Source organism: Melospiza melodia, chromosome 4, assembly GCF_035770615.1.
Source record: "Melospiza melodia melodia isolate bMelMel2 chromosome 4, bMelMel2.pri, whole genome shotgun sequence".
NCBI classification, from domain to species: domain Eukaryota; kingdom Metazoa; phylum Chordata; class Aves; order Passeriformes; family Passerellidae; genus Melospiza; species Melospiza melodia.
In genome coordinates, this window is record NC_086197.1 from 94281186 (window position 1) to 94297355 (window position 16170).

Sequence of the window (16170 nt, forward strand, 5' to 3'; positions counted from 1 at the left end):
TGTTTTTGTCACTTTATTACAAGACCCTGAATTAAAGAAAACCTCTTCAAGTATAGGGATGGGGAAGTCTCCTAACAACTAGATGGTTTCTAGGTTAAAACCTTTTGCCTTTTCTTTTTTCCTTTCATTTTTATAGCTTGACTATGATCTGGCTTGGTCTTTCTGGTTAGATCTATAATTAATCTTAACAGATGAATATTTAGCATGCTCCCTGTTATGGTTTTAAGTCAAGTTTTAAAAATTACTTGGAAGAGAGCATGTCTGAGGATTGTTGCCAAAGGGCAGTGTAGGCTGGCGGCTCTGTTTATAGGAGGAGAGGCTTTCATTTTTTTCTGTTTCACTTTCCATGGATATGGACCTTGATGTGCCACATCTGATGTTATGGGGCAGGATTCCTCTGGACATCCTGATGCCAAGATACACTGGATAGTATTTTCTGTTGCTTTTTCCCCTAAATAACTTCTTTCACAATTTAAAAATAATAATTAAAAAAAAAAAAAAAAAAAAAAAAAAAAAAAAAAAAAAAGCAGTTCTAGAGGTTGAAGAAGATTTGAAGGGGAGAGGTTTAAATCTTTATGTAGAAGCAGTTGCAGGAGCATCCCTTTTCTAAATGTCATAACAAAAACAAGGATGTAAATATTCAGTAAAGCCCTCCATTTGGAAAAACATGCTGAACTCAACAAGAATATGGACAGAGGATGCAGGAAATAAGTAATCATGTAGCAGCTTCCTATACATTTATTTTAGTAATTGTTCAAATAGTGACATTGATTGCTCAGTTTGGTAGTTACACAAAGGGGAACTGGAGCTGAACTCTGTGACTTTTTTGCAGAATTCAAATGTAGAATGAGCCCAGATAATCTCAGTTACGCTGCACAAGAGATTGATTTTCCTGGGCTTCTATTTCTAATAATAATCTTTATTTGTAATTACTACTTTAATTATTTTTATTTCATATTTATTGCTGGTAATTCTGTATTATATGTGCATATGCTTGTTTATTTGTTTTTTAAAGAGAAAACCTTTTTCCCATGAGCACTCATCTTATTTATTATTAATTATAAGATTATATTTTGCCTTCATTCATACATTCATACCAATGATATTACTTTTTCAGAATGTTAAAAAATGAGACTGATCAGCGAGACTAAATTGGTCTAATATACTTGAAGATACTTGTGCATGTGTTAAAATATGGTTTGATGGCAGAATTTAACCTTTAATCATTTACAAAGACTAATACCTCCTCAACCTTCCTATGTTATGGTAAAATCAAGTCAGGCAGCTTTCAGTCATAAAAAGAATTTCCCCTGGAGTCACTTTGAATGTTTTTGCTATCTCGCACTCAAAAAACGTATTAATTTTTTGCAAATTAACAGTTTGTTGGGTCCTAAATTAGCTTGCTCCCAGTTAATCAAGATGAAAGGGATTTATCTTTCATGTCTAAATTAAAGAAATCATGACCATTTGTTAAGAAGACAACAGTAAAACTGGGATGTAAAAAACAGTTTTACTTAACACGTGTACCATGAAAGAGAACAGTCTCCACATAACAGCCTGCAGTTATTACTAGTAGAGAGGAAGAAATAAGGTACTCACTTCACCGAGGAAGTCATTTGAGGAAAATCTATCATAATCCCACACAGTCACTTCCAGTGTTTTCTTTTTCAGCTGCAATTCAAGGAAAATGATAATTAAATTCATAAACTTCAGATCAAGTCTTTCTGGTGGTTTCTACAGATTATTTCCTCTTTCTTCCTTACCATGAAAATATCTTATCCTTTTTCATAGGATAAGGTATTTTCATGGTAATTTTCACCATTTCATCAGCCTTGTTCTGATAAAAATAATTTGGCACTATTATTTGTTATCAAGCCAGATGGGCTTGGCCCTATTTTAGGAATTCCCACAAGTTGTTTTGGGCAGAATTTATGTCCACTACAAGAGTCAAACTGATTTTTAAGGCCCCATTTTTTTTGTTCCTTCAGCTTTTCTCATCACCAGATCTGCCTGAACGCAGACATCTGCCTGAAGTGCATTTGAGTGTGAATTTCAAATGTATGATATCAAACACCCTATTTACATAACCTCATCTGTGAAGAGCAGGCTTTAATGCCTGCAGAATTCAGTGTAGTCAGTGAGATTCTGCAAGTGATCCAGGCATGCAGACTAGTTGTACTGTTGGGTATTGATGGCAGCTGTCAAAACCCATTATCTGCAGATCTTGTTAGGCATGGTAGCTGTGTCAAGCACTCTTCTGTAGGGCACAGTAAGAAACAAGTGATCTTTATATGACAAGAGAGCACAAGACAGAGAAACTGTTGACCAAAGCAGTTGACCTTATTGTAAGGACTGACCTGAGCATTTTTCCAGGGGTCTCTGAGGACATGTAGGGGCAGGATTGATTACTGATTTTGTGTGCTAGGACAAAAGGCTATTAGGTGGCTGCAAAGGCAGTAATAAATTCATGTGGCTTGAAAGAAAATCCTGCCGGTTGTAGGGTGTCTGCAAAGCCGGGCTGAGAAGTTACAAATGAAGAATGGAAGCATTAGTGAGGAAAAGAGGACTCTTCACATACTTGAATTAAAGAATTCAGATGAATTCTTATGTGATAGTTGAGGTTATCATCCTAACAGAAGCAACCTGTCACTCACTGCTCTGTTAATTGGCTGCTGGTCACAGAGGGACAGCAAAGGATCATTGCTCAAAATGATAACCTACGCCAGTCATTGTACATATTGCATATACTTGCAATGAAAGCACTCTTGGCTATTTACAGAACCACAGAATATTCTGAGTTTAGAATGACTCACAAGGATCATTGAGTGCAACTCTGGAGTGGATGGTCTGTGCACCCAGGATCGAACCCACAACATTGCTGTTATTACAATCATCAATTTCCCCCCATTGCCCCTTCTCTTCATCCAGACTAAAACAGTTCCTAGCAACCTGCAATTGCCTTTAAGTGATAATTTAATCTCATCATTATGTATTCAGAATATCATCTGCTCCCAGCCAACTTTGGAAAAATGCACAACTATGCAAAGCCAATGTCTATGAAAAGAAAATTTAAATCAGCATATCCTGGAAAACCCACACAAAGGGGAATTAAACTATTTCTAGCATCAACAATGTACTTTTTAAGCACACAACAGCACGACTTGATACCTAAGATTTAAAAAAAAATATTTGAGAGCAATTCTTTTATTTTCCTGTTTTATTCCTACATAATTAAGCAATATTCTTCTTAAGCATTCGTTTAAGAAATATCCTGCAAGAATGAACAAAAAGATTATTTTTTTGAAAATTTATTATCTATTATTTCTAAAGCTGATTTCCTTGACTGAATAAAATACCTTTTCTTTGCTGTTCCAAGACAGTATTGAAACTGCAACATGAAAAATAACCTGAAAAAGTGAGCTGAGCAACCATTGGTCCATGATGCTTTTGGCTTCCTGGATGATACAATTTTCTGCCAGGTACTATATTACGTATATGTATTTTTACCATTTAAAAGAGATAGCAAAAATACTCTTCAGAAATAAATTGTCACACTTGTTGCTATTTTGAGAGGAGATTTCTTCTTGATGACTGTGCAAGGACAGAGAGAAAAATGTATAGTTGCAGGAAATGGGGGAAAAAACCCTAAGGTTTGAAGAATTTTTGGCAGAAAGGGGAAAAAGACAAGATTTTCAAGTGACTGGAGCCATGCTTTGCTAGCTTCTTTGCAATAATGTGATAATAAAATTGTGATGAAAACTTACAGTACTCTATACTTTTCAAAATCTATTTTAAGCCTTTTAGTTTAATAAAGCTTTTATAAAATATTATGACAATGAAAAACCATGGAAAGACCTTTGTGAGGCAGAGTGCATGAAACGAGTTTCAAAGCAGAGGCGAATTTGCTTCTCTGAAGATTTAACTGTGTGCCACCATGGTGGCAAAGGGCACTAAATGGCTGATGGTTTTAAAAGCAGCCATTTCACCATCCCAGTTCTGCCTTACTGCATAAGGGCTCTGCCTTTCATAAATCAGTTTTAGGATGTGAATCCTGAAGTTCTGATGCTCATCAGGAATATGACAGACAGCAGTACTGAACCCTCTATCTGTCTGACCATGGCTTTCTGCAACGGGCAATGCACCAACAGGAAAATGAGCGCCACAAAAAAGAAGGAACACAGTTTCCACATATTGGGAATGTCATCTGAGCCCCAAACATACTCTGAAAAAAGTGCTACCAAACAATTTCAGTCTTAGAATTGTGGGAAAAAAAAAAAAAAAAAAACAGCAATAAAATAAAATAAATAGAAATCCACCTAGAAGCACATTACTGCATGTGAACTCCAGTTAGCTTTAGGCTGAATAGGGACAGCCATATTTTAAAGAAAATGAAGGAATTGGCAGAAACAGCCAATGTGAAAAATATGTCTCTTTTGGAAGGCATAACCAACCCCACAGGTACAGAAGGGCTTGTTCCTCATTGTAAATGTCTGGATAATATGGATAGTGTCTGCCTGTGTAGCTAAATATGCACTAATTAAAATATTCAACACATATTCCTTGAAAATTTCATACTAGGATTTGCCTTAGGAAAGAAATAATTTCAATGCCGCTAGTTCTTTCCTCTATGTTAAAAGCATACTACTATATTTACTTCAGAAATAATACAAAATACTGTAATTTCAGTCAGGATGTTTGATGAGTAAAAATTAATGTATTAGCTAATCCATTACAGTTATTTTTCTTACATTCATATTTAACATTTTATTGTTCTCTGTATTTATGTACTTTGGTACACGGGAGTACAAAAAGGCTTTTTATAGGTCACTTAGGAACTTACTTTCTTTTGTCCTAGATATTAAGTAAGATTTAAATACCAATACCTTACTGATTCATAAAAAAGATTTCCTTACTTTTGGAAATAAGACATAAGCTTCCACATCACTCAAAGATTTTGAAAATATTACTCTTTCTAAATATATTACCTTCAAATTACAGACATAAGTGACAGCAAAACTATTTGCTTTGTGGAATTATTTCATATAAGTAAATGCTTTTATTTGCTTTCTGGCAAGTAAGAAGCTGAGGCAAAGAAAGTCACAGCTTACAGCGTGGTCATACAGTATACCAATCGTGTCACCAGCAAAAGAACTTACATCTTTTATCATCTTCTCCTTAAATCATTCTAATGCTTTCTTTCTTGCCCTGAGTAGGTATTGGACTTGAGTTAGCAATTACTGCACAACATTTGTAATATTGTACTCAGCCTTCCTCTCAAATTTTAATTATTTCTACTTTATTCCTTAACAAAACCCTTAAATTACTAAATATTCACAGTTTATTTTTTCTGCAACTGTCAAAGCAAAATTTGCTATATATGTGATAAAACTAATCATTCTGACCTTGAAAAAGTCTGTTTCCTTTCAAAGAGTGATCTGTTTCCCATAATTATTTTCACTTTAATTTCAACTATTTTATGAAAGAGAAAGGGAAAATAAAAAATTGTACAACCAGCTAAAGTCTAGACAGTGACGTTAAAAGAACTATATTAGGAAATATTTGATAATGCTTATTTGCTGTCTGCAAGCAATGCTTGTTCTGATGGAGAGAAAAAAGCATGGGGGAAAGGAAATATTTCTTTGAAGAAATGCTGTTTATAAAAATTCATGAATTTATGTTTGAATGTGACTGTTAACTCTGTGTTTTACTTGTTTGGTGCACAGAACTCCCATTCTCAGTCTAATGCAATTATTGACTTGTATTTCTATTTCTATCTGTAACTATTTTGAAATACAGATTTGTGAGCGTTATGAGTACAAATGATGGTCTCTTACATGGTGAGAGTTCTTCAGACTGTAGAGGACACTCATCATCAGCATTGAAGTATTTGTGATTTAGAAATGTGCTTCACTGTAGGTTCTCTAAGGCAGGGCATGGAATTTCGTACGAGAAAAGTCTCACACACTGGTGTCATAGCATGGTTTGTCTGCTTAGCAGTAAATACAAGTCATGGAAAAGTATGGAAGGAAACAGTGTTCTCTGCACACAGTTCTGTGTGACAAGATGCTTGAATATAAAAGACATGTGGTTCTAAAATGAAGTTTGCACATTTGAAAACATAAACACCACATAAAAGTCTCAGAGGAAGGCAAAAGAAGGGGATTTGCAAATAGAAAGCGAAAATGCAAAGTATTCAACATGCAAGTTAAAGGCATGTTTAATCAAATAATGGTCTGAAAACTGACATTAAAGATACAAGATTTTTTCTTGTCATAAAAATTAGTGTCTGGGAAATCCTACATTAATATCATTATCTGTTTGCAAAGCACCAAACAGCCACTGAATTTACAACACCTCAGCACTCTTAATAACAGCTCTGTGAAATGTCACAGCAGAACTCCCAAGCAAATTAAGAAGACACAAGAATCTTTCTTAGCTGAAAAGCTGAATTTGGAAATATTTAAAGACTTACCAAACCCTTTCGTCAAACGAAGCAAACTTAGAGTTTATATTGCAGCCAGGAAAACATCAGTGTGGTTTAATTGTCAAATAGCTACCATTTATAAAAGCCTGCATGAAGCAGTAAGAAAATCTCATAAACCACTACCTACAACAGGACACCTCTGAAGGAAATCTGAGCTACTGCTACTAAATCTACATGTGTAGATTACATGAGCAACAAGGCAATTCCCTCTTTGGGAAGGGTTTTGTTCCATGCAAAAATGAGTGTTTTAATCTATGTTCCTCTCACTGGACAAGAAGAAAGAAATCCCAAATTCTAAATTGGGAAGATTGTATTGAGGTCTTGGGGTTGTGATGGAGAAGAATATTAAAAGCATTGGGAAGTCTATTCACTCAAGAGCCTGGTTATTCTGGGCTTTTTTACAAGTACTGAAAGATGAAATGGCAGTGTAAAGTGAAGTTGAAAGTATCAAGAACAGAACAGAAAGCAAGGCAGAACATTCAGGACTGCATTAAAATCCTATACTCTATAAAACATACTTCATAATTCTAAAAAAAATTAACTGATCATTATTTTGCCAATTATATCTTTTTTCAAATTGGTTAAAAGTCCTTTATGAGAAGAGATGGAGGAGTAGAGCACTCAATTGCTTCACACTGCTTCAGAAGCACAGCTGGAGTTAGGAAGACACCAAGAAACAGAGAAGACTCTGCAGACATCCTTCCCAGATGTGAGTTAAATCTTTCTATGACAAGGAAATCAAATATCTTCTATTTTTTTTCATGTGATTAATGGAATTAGTGATAAATCTAAAAATGCATATCTACATTTTATACATATTTTTAAAATAAAAATGGTAGACACTGTGGTTTGTGTTAGCTTGCATGGCTGATGGAACAAAGCGTGACTATGATTTCTGCATCTACTTCAGAAACGTATGTCTTAATTTATTACCTTATTAATGTATTCCATTATCATTTAAATTTATTTATTTAATTTCTCACATCTGTACTTATGAGTGTAATCCCCACAAATTGCCATGTTAATGAGCAGAAGAGCAAGAGAATAGGATTTCCATAGGACGCTCTATAAGAGGCAAGGAAAGAATCCCTAATTCTCCTAAATCTGGTAAGATTTTACAGGGTTTCAGAGAATTGCCAGTAGCACTGCTCCCTTCACAGTGAGCACTGCAGACCATGCAGACAATAAAGCAGCAAATAGCACAGAGGAGCAGCACCAGTCACGCACCTGCTCCACGGAGATATTTTTGTAAATGACTGTCTGATTCCACTCAGGATTCAGGCTTTTCTGTATGTACTTGGTTCTCCGCTTGTACTCAGCGCTGCATTTGAACAAAGGAGCAAAACATTACATTAGTGAGCTTTTGTTTCTTTCAGCTCTAATACAGAAGAAACCCAAAACACCCATAAACCAAAAACCAGAAAAAGAAAAGAGCTGCATCTTTCGTTTCTGCAGCAATTCAGGGTTACGAGAGGACAGTGAGAGCCTTTGGGATGTTTTCTTTGGTATGCTTTTATGAGATGGTCTTTTAAAACATCTCCCGACTCTTCAGCAGGCTTGCTGTGCCTTAAACCATTTCAAGATAAAGCATCACTCAGCACATGCACATAGGACTTTGTCCTCTCATTGTAGGTATTGGGCTCTGATTCTAAATTGAGGTGATAATGCATTGATTTCTTTTCCACGACCATCCCATTAGCACTTTAAAGTAGCACAAATTCATTATATTTATAGATTGCAATCTCTAATTACAGGAATCCCATCTCACAAACACATCAAAAGTGCATCAGGATCACTTTTTTTTTCTCATGTCAATAGGCAAGAACAAAGGTTTGGCTGCATAATCTGTTTTAAAAATAATTCACTAATGCTTTAAATTGTACTTTACATTTCCTGAGTGTTGAGAAAGCAATACACTACTCTTAAACAGAATATGGATTAATCTAGCTCTGTGAGCTTTGATGTTAGATTTGCTTTCGTTCCAATTTTATTTTAGCATAAATTTTAATGGAAAACTAAAAAGCCCGGGTAGGAGAACATGAGAATCTTTTAATACTTTGAAAAACCCACAAGATTTAAGGAAAATAAACTCTTTCTGTATATACCTGCTACCTCTATTACTAAACAAAATGTTCCCAGTTTTCCAGCACTAAGACAAAATGGCACAACATAACTTGTATATGTCATATTAGACTCTTTTGTGGCTCCCCTACAATAACTTTTGGTAGTGTACTATTCTCACTTCTGATTTAACTGTTTTGGTTCACACTGTGGCATGGTCCCAGACCTAATGAACTAATTCCTTTCATATGAGATTAACTGAGAAGGATCACTCAGGAACACATTTAATCAGCCAGTCACTAATGATGCACCACAGCTGGTACCAGGTTGGAACAGTTCTGATTTATGGTTATATGAAAGATACATGTGCATTACTGGCACACATATGTTGATGTGGGGACTTCAGCACCAGCAGTTTCACTCTATAAACTCAATTCTGCTGTGCAGTGATCCCATCTAATTAATCTGGTTTGCAGGGTGGCTTTATTCTCCAAAATGAGGTGGCTCCATCCAAGCTGCCTGCTAGCCTGATATCTTGAAGTGAAAGGGATTTGTAGCTATTTTTCCTCTCATTTTTTTCTCTAGTCATTCTATGTATTTCCACATATTTTCTTGGACATCTTGCTATCCACTGTCTTTCGGTTTATTGAAAAATGTGAAAGGTTTTGGGACCGGTTAAACAAAGTATCTGTTCACTTCTGCTTACAAGAAGAAAGCAGAAGCTCTCCAGAGTTCAGGGAGTTCTATCAGCCATAGCATGGCATGGCAAGGGCGATTTAAAATTTAGGGGGGGCAAGAGCATATGAAAATGAAACTCACACAAAGCTATTTCTTTGCATATCTTGGAAAGAAAACTGAAATACAGAATCTGAATCCATTTAGAAATGAGATTTCAATGGTAAAAAGTGTTAAGTATTGCAGTTAAAATTCTAAAGCACCTCAGTAGCTTTCTTTTCCCACTCTCTGGTATGAGAAAATCATCCCCTGCCTAGAACATCCTGTTGAGATGTCCCATGACCTACTGGTTTCAGGGAACTGATTTACTTTCATTTCTTGAAGAAAGTGGGAAAGAATCCTTTGCTCACTCAGCCAAGAAAACGACACCAACATTCCCTTTCCTTTCTTGGATCTCCTTTTGCAATAGTAGGACTTCATCACCTTCTCAAAGTTTCTGATTCTCTTTTGAAGTGTGTGAGAAGGTGATTCATGCAGTGTTGAGTTCCAGAGCTTGCAAAAGATGAAATTGCTGTTAACATGGCAGCTCCGAAACATTTCCAGTGAAGTCCATGGAATATTTGGATCTATAAAGGGCGAGCTGAGCCCACGCCCATGTAGTCTATGTCTGTGTCCATTGCAGAGGGAGGCAGGAGACCCTGACCTCCTCCAGAGGTGCAGAACCAGGCTAAGCTGGATGGAGATGGGGTTTTCTAGACTTCTGAGGGGAAGGATCTGGCAAACATATTAAGTTCATACCCCTGATGCACCTTCCCCACAACAATTAACAGAGCAACAATTACCAGATTAATAGATGAAGATGCGTTTATAAAATGCATTCATTAAACCAGTCACTGGTATGTCACTGATTGTGAAATAATTTGCATTTGAAATTCAAAGAGTATTTCTGTGTGAAAAGATACAAATAGCATACTTCTTTTATTTATATTTTTCTCTTTGATTCCTGAATTATAATTTATTAACATATAATAAAATTTATTAAGTATGATGAAAAAAGCGTAATAGAATAACCGTGTTGAAAAGTGTAATAGAATACACATATGAAATGTGTAATTTTAACATATTAATTGAATAATTTCAGTAATTAAAAAAGAGACAGATTATAGAAATCTGTTTATTGAAATTATTCTGCTCACTTTTTTAGTCAGGGTATTACTTTTAAACAAATTTAAAATCGGGGTTGGAATATTTATGTTCTTAGCCTGGGCTGATATAAGAATATCTTGAGAATTGAGCTTTGCCTTATGTTTCCAGGACAAACAAAGCACTCCTAATTTCAATGATTAATTTTTTAGTTTGTTTACCACAAATAACCACTTATATGGTCAAGCAGATTTAATTATCTATCTGGGCAATTATCTAGAATTATACCTGGCTTTAATATCTATACACTGTGCAAGACAAATAGAGAAAAATATTCAGTTTCTTTACCAAAAAGAACCTGTTTCTCTTGGCAGTAACACTGTTTAAAATCTGCATACAGGTTCACAGTTAATTATTTTTCAAATTTCAGTGACTGAGAATGAAGTTTTAGATATCTCTGAATTAAATTCTTTTGGACTTCAAAAGACATTTTGCTTCTTGTCAGAGTTTGGTCTCAGAATAACACTGCACAAAGGAGCTTTAACTACTTGTTCCCAGTTCCTGAAATGACCTAATTAGTAAATGAAAACCAAAACCATACCACAGTTTCATGCCATCAGAACTCACGAGAACTCTGTAGTTCAGTGCACAGGCTCACTGTTTCATTCATGCATACAGGCAATGAAAGAATAAAGTTGGAAGATAGTAGACTCTACCTGGCGTTTTGGACAACCATGACTTGTCTGCACATCCAGAATTTACAGAGTTAGGAACACAGAGGAAGCAGCGTAAGAGAAAGTGAGAACAGAGATGGAAGAAAACATGAATAATGAGTAGTTTCTAGTATCAGAATCAAAGAAAATAGAGGTATTAGGAAGAATAAAAAGTCTAGTATGGATTTAACTACAAATTAAAGTTATTCAGTAGCAACCCAAGTTCCTACTTTCCAAAAAAGTCAGGGACTTTTAAGAAGCTCTTAATTTTCATTATTCCCTAAAGGCCTAAGTTACATGCAAAACTAAAACAGTGGCATGCTTTAAAACAATAAACCCAAACAAAACTAATATCCAATTCTTCATAACTTGGCAACAAGTTTAAACTGATATGTTATAGGATGAACGTGCCTTAGTTCAAAGTCTTATTTCCATATCAGTGAATGTACCTGCAAAATTCCCACTAAGAGTGATTTGACAAACATTTTATGAGACCCTGAGGTTCATTTAAAAACTTCTCAAGCTTTAGCACATCTTCCCCTTACATTCAGTAATAGTTTTTGGCCCAGTGCTACTGAACAATATTGAATACTGTATAGCTGGAATTAGCAAGCCACAAAAGGAGATGTTTGGCTTTATTTGTACCACTCCTGCGTATGGGTGCTTGCCCATGTGCCACATGGTGAGCTGTGACCTGAGCATCCACTTTTCTGTTAGTCTGAGTAGAACAGAAGTACAGATTTTTATTTGCATTGCTCTATCCTAAGAGTCTTTTAGTATGAGCATTATTACACAAGCAGGGGAGTTTCCACAAATCTGTCTTTTCAATATAGAGTCTGATACATCAGCTTCTTTTAGATATATCCATTGTGTCACTGAAGTCAGCAGCAATATTATAACCATGCATTCTTTGCATTCTCCATATGCATATGACATTCTGTAACATTAGGGCAAAAGAATAATTATAATACTGCTGATACAGAAACATATATTTTAAAAGAACTAATAATGAGCTATTTGTAATTACAGAGTCAAAAAAATCAATGAACTGTGAAAAAGTGACTAGTGACTTGTATAGTATTAAATAAAAAATTATCAGTATTTCTAAAACCATATCTTCACTCTTTAAAAAAAAAAGCTCCATAAAATACTGATGGAGAAATTTATTTTATGACAAGTATTTCTTGGCTTTTTTATTATACTGCAACCATAAATCTATCTCAGGTACTTTAATTTTGCTTTTTTGCAAATCAATTCAGATTGTTTTGAGATGAAGCAACCATTCCATGCTAGACTTAACATGCAGCTTGCTGTATTACAGGAAGTATTGTGTCTACTTAGTACATTTTCATTGAGACTGTTGTTATTTTAAATATTTTTACATGTATTTTAATTTTTTAAAGGAAACACAACAAGAACCACAAACATATACCTACAGGAATAATCATAATTTTCCTAAGGTCATTAGCAAAATATGTATATTCTCCTGGGAATAGGATCTGACTCTGTATTAAAAATCCACCATTTCTGCTGGTGTTGAACCTGGATTTTCTATAGCAATAACTCTTAGTTCTGTTTATTAATGCCACGTAGCAAACCTAAACTGAAAGAAAATTCAAGTTAAAATTTGTCCTACACTTACCCTCTCCCTGGAAGAAGATAAACTTTAACAAAGGGGTCTGAGTAGCCATTGTTGTCTCTGGGAGCAAGGTTTCTTGCCTGAAGGATGTGGATGATAAGGTTGCCAAGGTGTTTGTCATAGTTGATTTGAAGCTATTGAATGCATTAAAACACAGTAGGGTTATTTGTTACTTTCAGTTTCTGAGTGATTCAATATCTCCTAAACCCTTTGAATAAAATGAGTTTTAGACCTCTATGTTCCCTCCAAATAAACACATTCCAGAAGTTTCAGTCTCTCTCTCCTGACTAGAATGAGATGCTAGATCATTATACTGGATCTTGAAAAAAAATGGAAACACCCATATTCCAATCAGGAAAAAGCAAAGGAAATTTGAACCCTTGATATTATTCTGAGCAATAGCCCAATTTATTTAGTGTTAATTACACACATCCTATCTACCTGGAGGCCAAGTCTGACAAGGATGTTATAATACTATGGAAAGAATCTTAGTACTAATATAAAAGAGAGAGGTTAATCAAAGGGGGAAAGTCCCCCAGAAATCTATAGGAAGTTAGGCTTCAGTTGTTTCTGCTGTTCTCTTTTTGAGTGTTTTAAAAGGCTAAAGTAAAATTACATAATTTACGTAGCATAACCATAAACTTGGTAGGGCATGGAAAGACACTGCAGTACAAGAAACCCACAGCAATTCTTGCTTCAATGGAAACAGACTGGAAATTTCTAAGGAGAAAACACAATAAGTGGCCAAAGATTAAGGATAAGAATGAATTTAACTATACTTTTAGTCCCTTTGGGAACAGCAGCATTTCCCATTCTACTGGTTTTATTTCATAATCCAACATTAAAGAAGGGTGCAAAAATCAAGCACTGACTTACATTAGTGACATCAGAGAAAGGGATTGGAATTGAATAAGAAATAAGGGATTGGAGTTGAATAAGAAATAAGTTATGGAGATATTTTTGTGCAAACTTATTTCAAAGAAAAACACAGCCAGTATCAACAACTATCTACACAGCAGAAACTACACATTTACCTGTATTTCTCCAGTGATTGGATGGGAAGCAGACTTTGTAGTGTCGGTGGGCTGCCAGATTAAAAATAAATAGATTTTCAAAGTTAACTTTTTTAACAGATGGGGCTTATACTGCTGCATTGCCACAAATTTTTTAAAAAACTGTCTCCAGTTGTTACAGTCAAAACTAATGGTTATAAATTTCAACAGCACTTAAAGTCCAGCCCAGCCCAGCCATTTTGATCAGCTTTTATGCAGGTACAGAATCAAACAACTCTAACACCAAATATTTACAGTCTGAGCAGACAAGGAGACATGGGGAGAAAAAACCACATAGCATTAACCCTGCCTAACATGAATGCTGCCAAGGGAAAGAAAGGACCATACCACATAAACACAGCAATATATTTCTGTCAATGTGAGGAAGGCAGAGAGAGGCAAAAGTTACTCTAATTAAAACTGAGTTTAGTCAAAGTGGGTAAAAAGAGTGAAAATGGTACTAAAACTAAGTGATGTATATTAAGTGGATTGCACAATTGCAAGTCACCTCATAAAATGTCTTTTACTTTATTCTGTGTTTTCTGATAGTCAATTCAGCTACAACACTTTAAATTCCTCACCATACTTTCTGTGACATGAAATTTAAATTTTCTGTCCTTGCTTTCCTCTCTCCATTATCATTAAACTTGTCTAAGTTTTTGACAAAAAGCAATAGCATCCTGAATATTTCTCTCTGCCATTTTTTCCCCTCCTGTTTGTTTGTGGAAAATAATATCACCACTGGATTAGAATCCTGAACTCACAAAAATATGCTGTTCTGCTCAATGTTGGTGGCCTCTAGACACTCTGGAACAACCTCTAATCTGCAAGCCATCCGTCAAGCAAGAAAGCTCTGTTTCAGTAGTAGGATTTGAATATTTTTGTGTTCTCTCCATATCTTCTTCTTTGGTTGGTGCAGCAGAAAACAAATGGTGCAAACAAGGACAAACGTACTGCTCTCAGGAGACTGCTCTTGAAGCTGTCACATCCTGTTCCTCCAGATGTGAGCAGCTGCCTGGACATTATGCCATGTAATTTGTATTTCTATCACTTTTCTAGAAGAGTAAAAACCACCTGTCTCTTTTGTGCTGCCAAACACTCCAAGAAAACCCTTCAAGGCTCTTTTAAGATGTTGGAAATCAACTGCTTTAAATTAGGCCAATGAAGTGCCCACATTTCCTGCACCACAGCATGAAGTTAAGGTGATGCACTGACCTTTTCAGGTTTGTGTTGAAGAAACATTCTCTCAATCAGTCAGACTGAGAACTAACCAGAAATATCCCAGCTAAACACTATCACAATGAAAACACAGGAGAAAACTAGCCCAAATCTGCCTCTTGTATGGATATATTCACAGTCTTGTTTCCTTATGCACAAAATTTACCAGAAAAACAAACAAACAAACAAAAAGCAAAACAAAAAAAAAACCCAAAAACTAAATCAAACTTGATTTGTCTGTAAATGCATTTGCATCCAAGAAATAATTCTCATGAAAAATTTTATAATCAGCTTCTCTTAGTACCTTACAAAGCTTTTAAAATGTTTAACTCATCCAACAGCTAAAATAAGTCAGCAGTATTCTATAAAATGTTCTGAATCGGAAATTAAATTTTAGATTGATAGCAAGATACTCCGAAAATTTGTTAGGTCCTTGACAAGACTATTCAGAGAGTGAATTTCACTGATTTTGCCAAAGACAGGGAGCTACCTGAGCATCATGGAATCTTTCAAAGTAGGGCATAAATGGCTTATATTTCTCATACTTTACCTCTGCAAATGGATTTTATTATACTTAATAGTTCTGACCTCAGGCTGTACTAGCACTGACAATACTGACACTACCAAAAATAACATGGAGCTAGCTGTGCTGTGGCTACAAAATCACTGTCAAATAGTCTAAATTCTCTCATTTTTAATAAGTTGGAACAGCAAGAATAATGAGTTTGTTCTCTCTGAATGTCATGTAATATGGAATGTATGAGTATGGATAATGTAGGAGGAGTTCAAGGAGAAGGGAAGGGGCATGATGAATTTGTACTGAGACTTCCAAAGGTGGTTAAGCTGTAGTTTGTAAAGTGGATTCTGTAAAAATAAATGTGCACTTTTATGTTTCTGTACCATTGTTGAATCACTGTATCATTTACAAAATTGTGATTCAATACATAAAACATTCCATTTTCTCTGATGTCAGCAGACCTAAAACTGATAATGAAGAATTACCCAAATATTTTAAAAAAACATGAATAATTTAGGCTGAAAGAAGCCTCTCAAGGCCATCTGGTCTAACCCCCAGCTCAGAGCAGGGCCAGCTTTGGAGCTGGTTCTGCATTGAGAGGCAGAGATGCAAATAAGGATCTCTCTTTATCATGGCCTCAGTGAGGATTAATTTGTAAAGAGGGAAAG

The 16170-nt window shown here is 35.4% G+C and overlaps 1 protein-coding gene across 5 annotated transcripts in view; it reads right to left on the reverse strand.

The window, feature by feature from the left end:
* The window catches only part of PCLO (piccolo presynaptic cytomatrix protein), a 323800-nt gene that overhangs the window by 63664 nt on the left and 243966 nt on the right, over positions 1 to 16170 (reverse strand). For 4 of the 5 annotated variants that reach the window (XM_063155629.1, XM_063155626.1, XM_063155628.1 and 1 more), the window contains exons 14-18: positions 13750 to 13800; positions 12719 to 12849; positions 11080 to 11106; positions 7712 to 7805; positions 1600 to 1671 (exon numbers count right to left, since the gene is read on the reverse strand). In XM_063155629.1, coding sequence (XP_063011699.1) covers positions 1600 to 1671; positions 7712 to 7805; positions 11080 to 11106; positions 12719 to 12849; positions 13750 to 13800 — 375 coding nt within the window. The remainder of the gene's footprint in view (positions 1 to 1599; positions 1672 to 7711; positions 7806 to 11079; positions 11107 to 12718; positions 12850 to 13749; positions 13801 to 16170) is intronic. The other variant, XM_063155627.1, reaches the window with a different exon arrangement.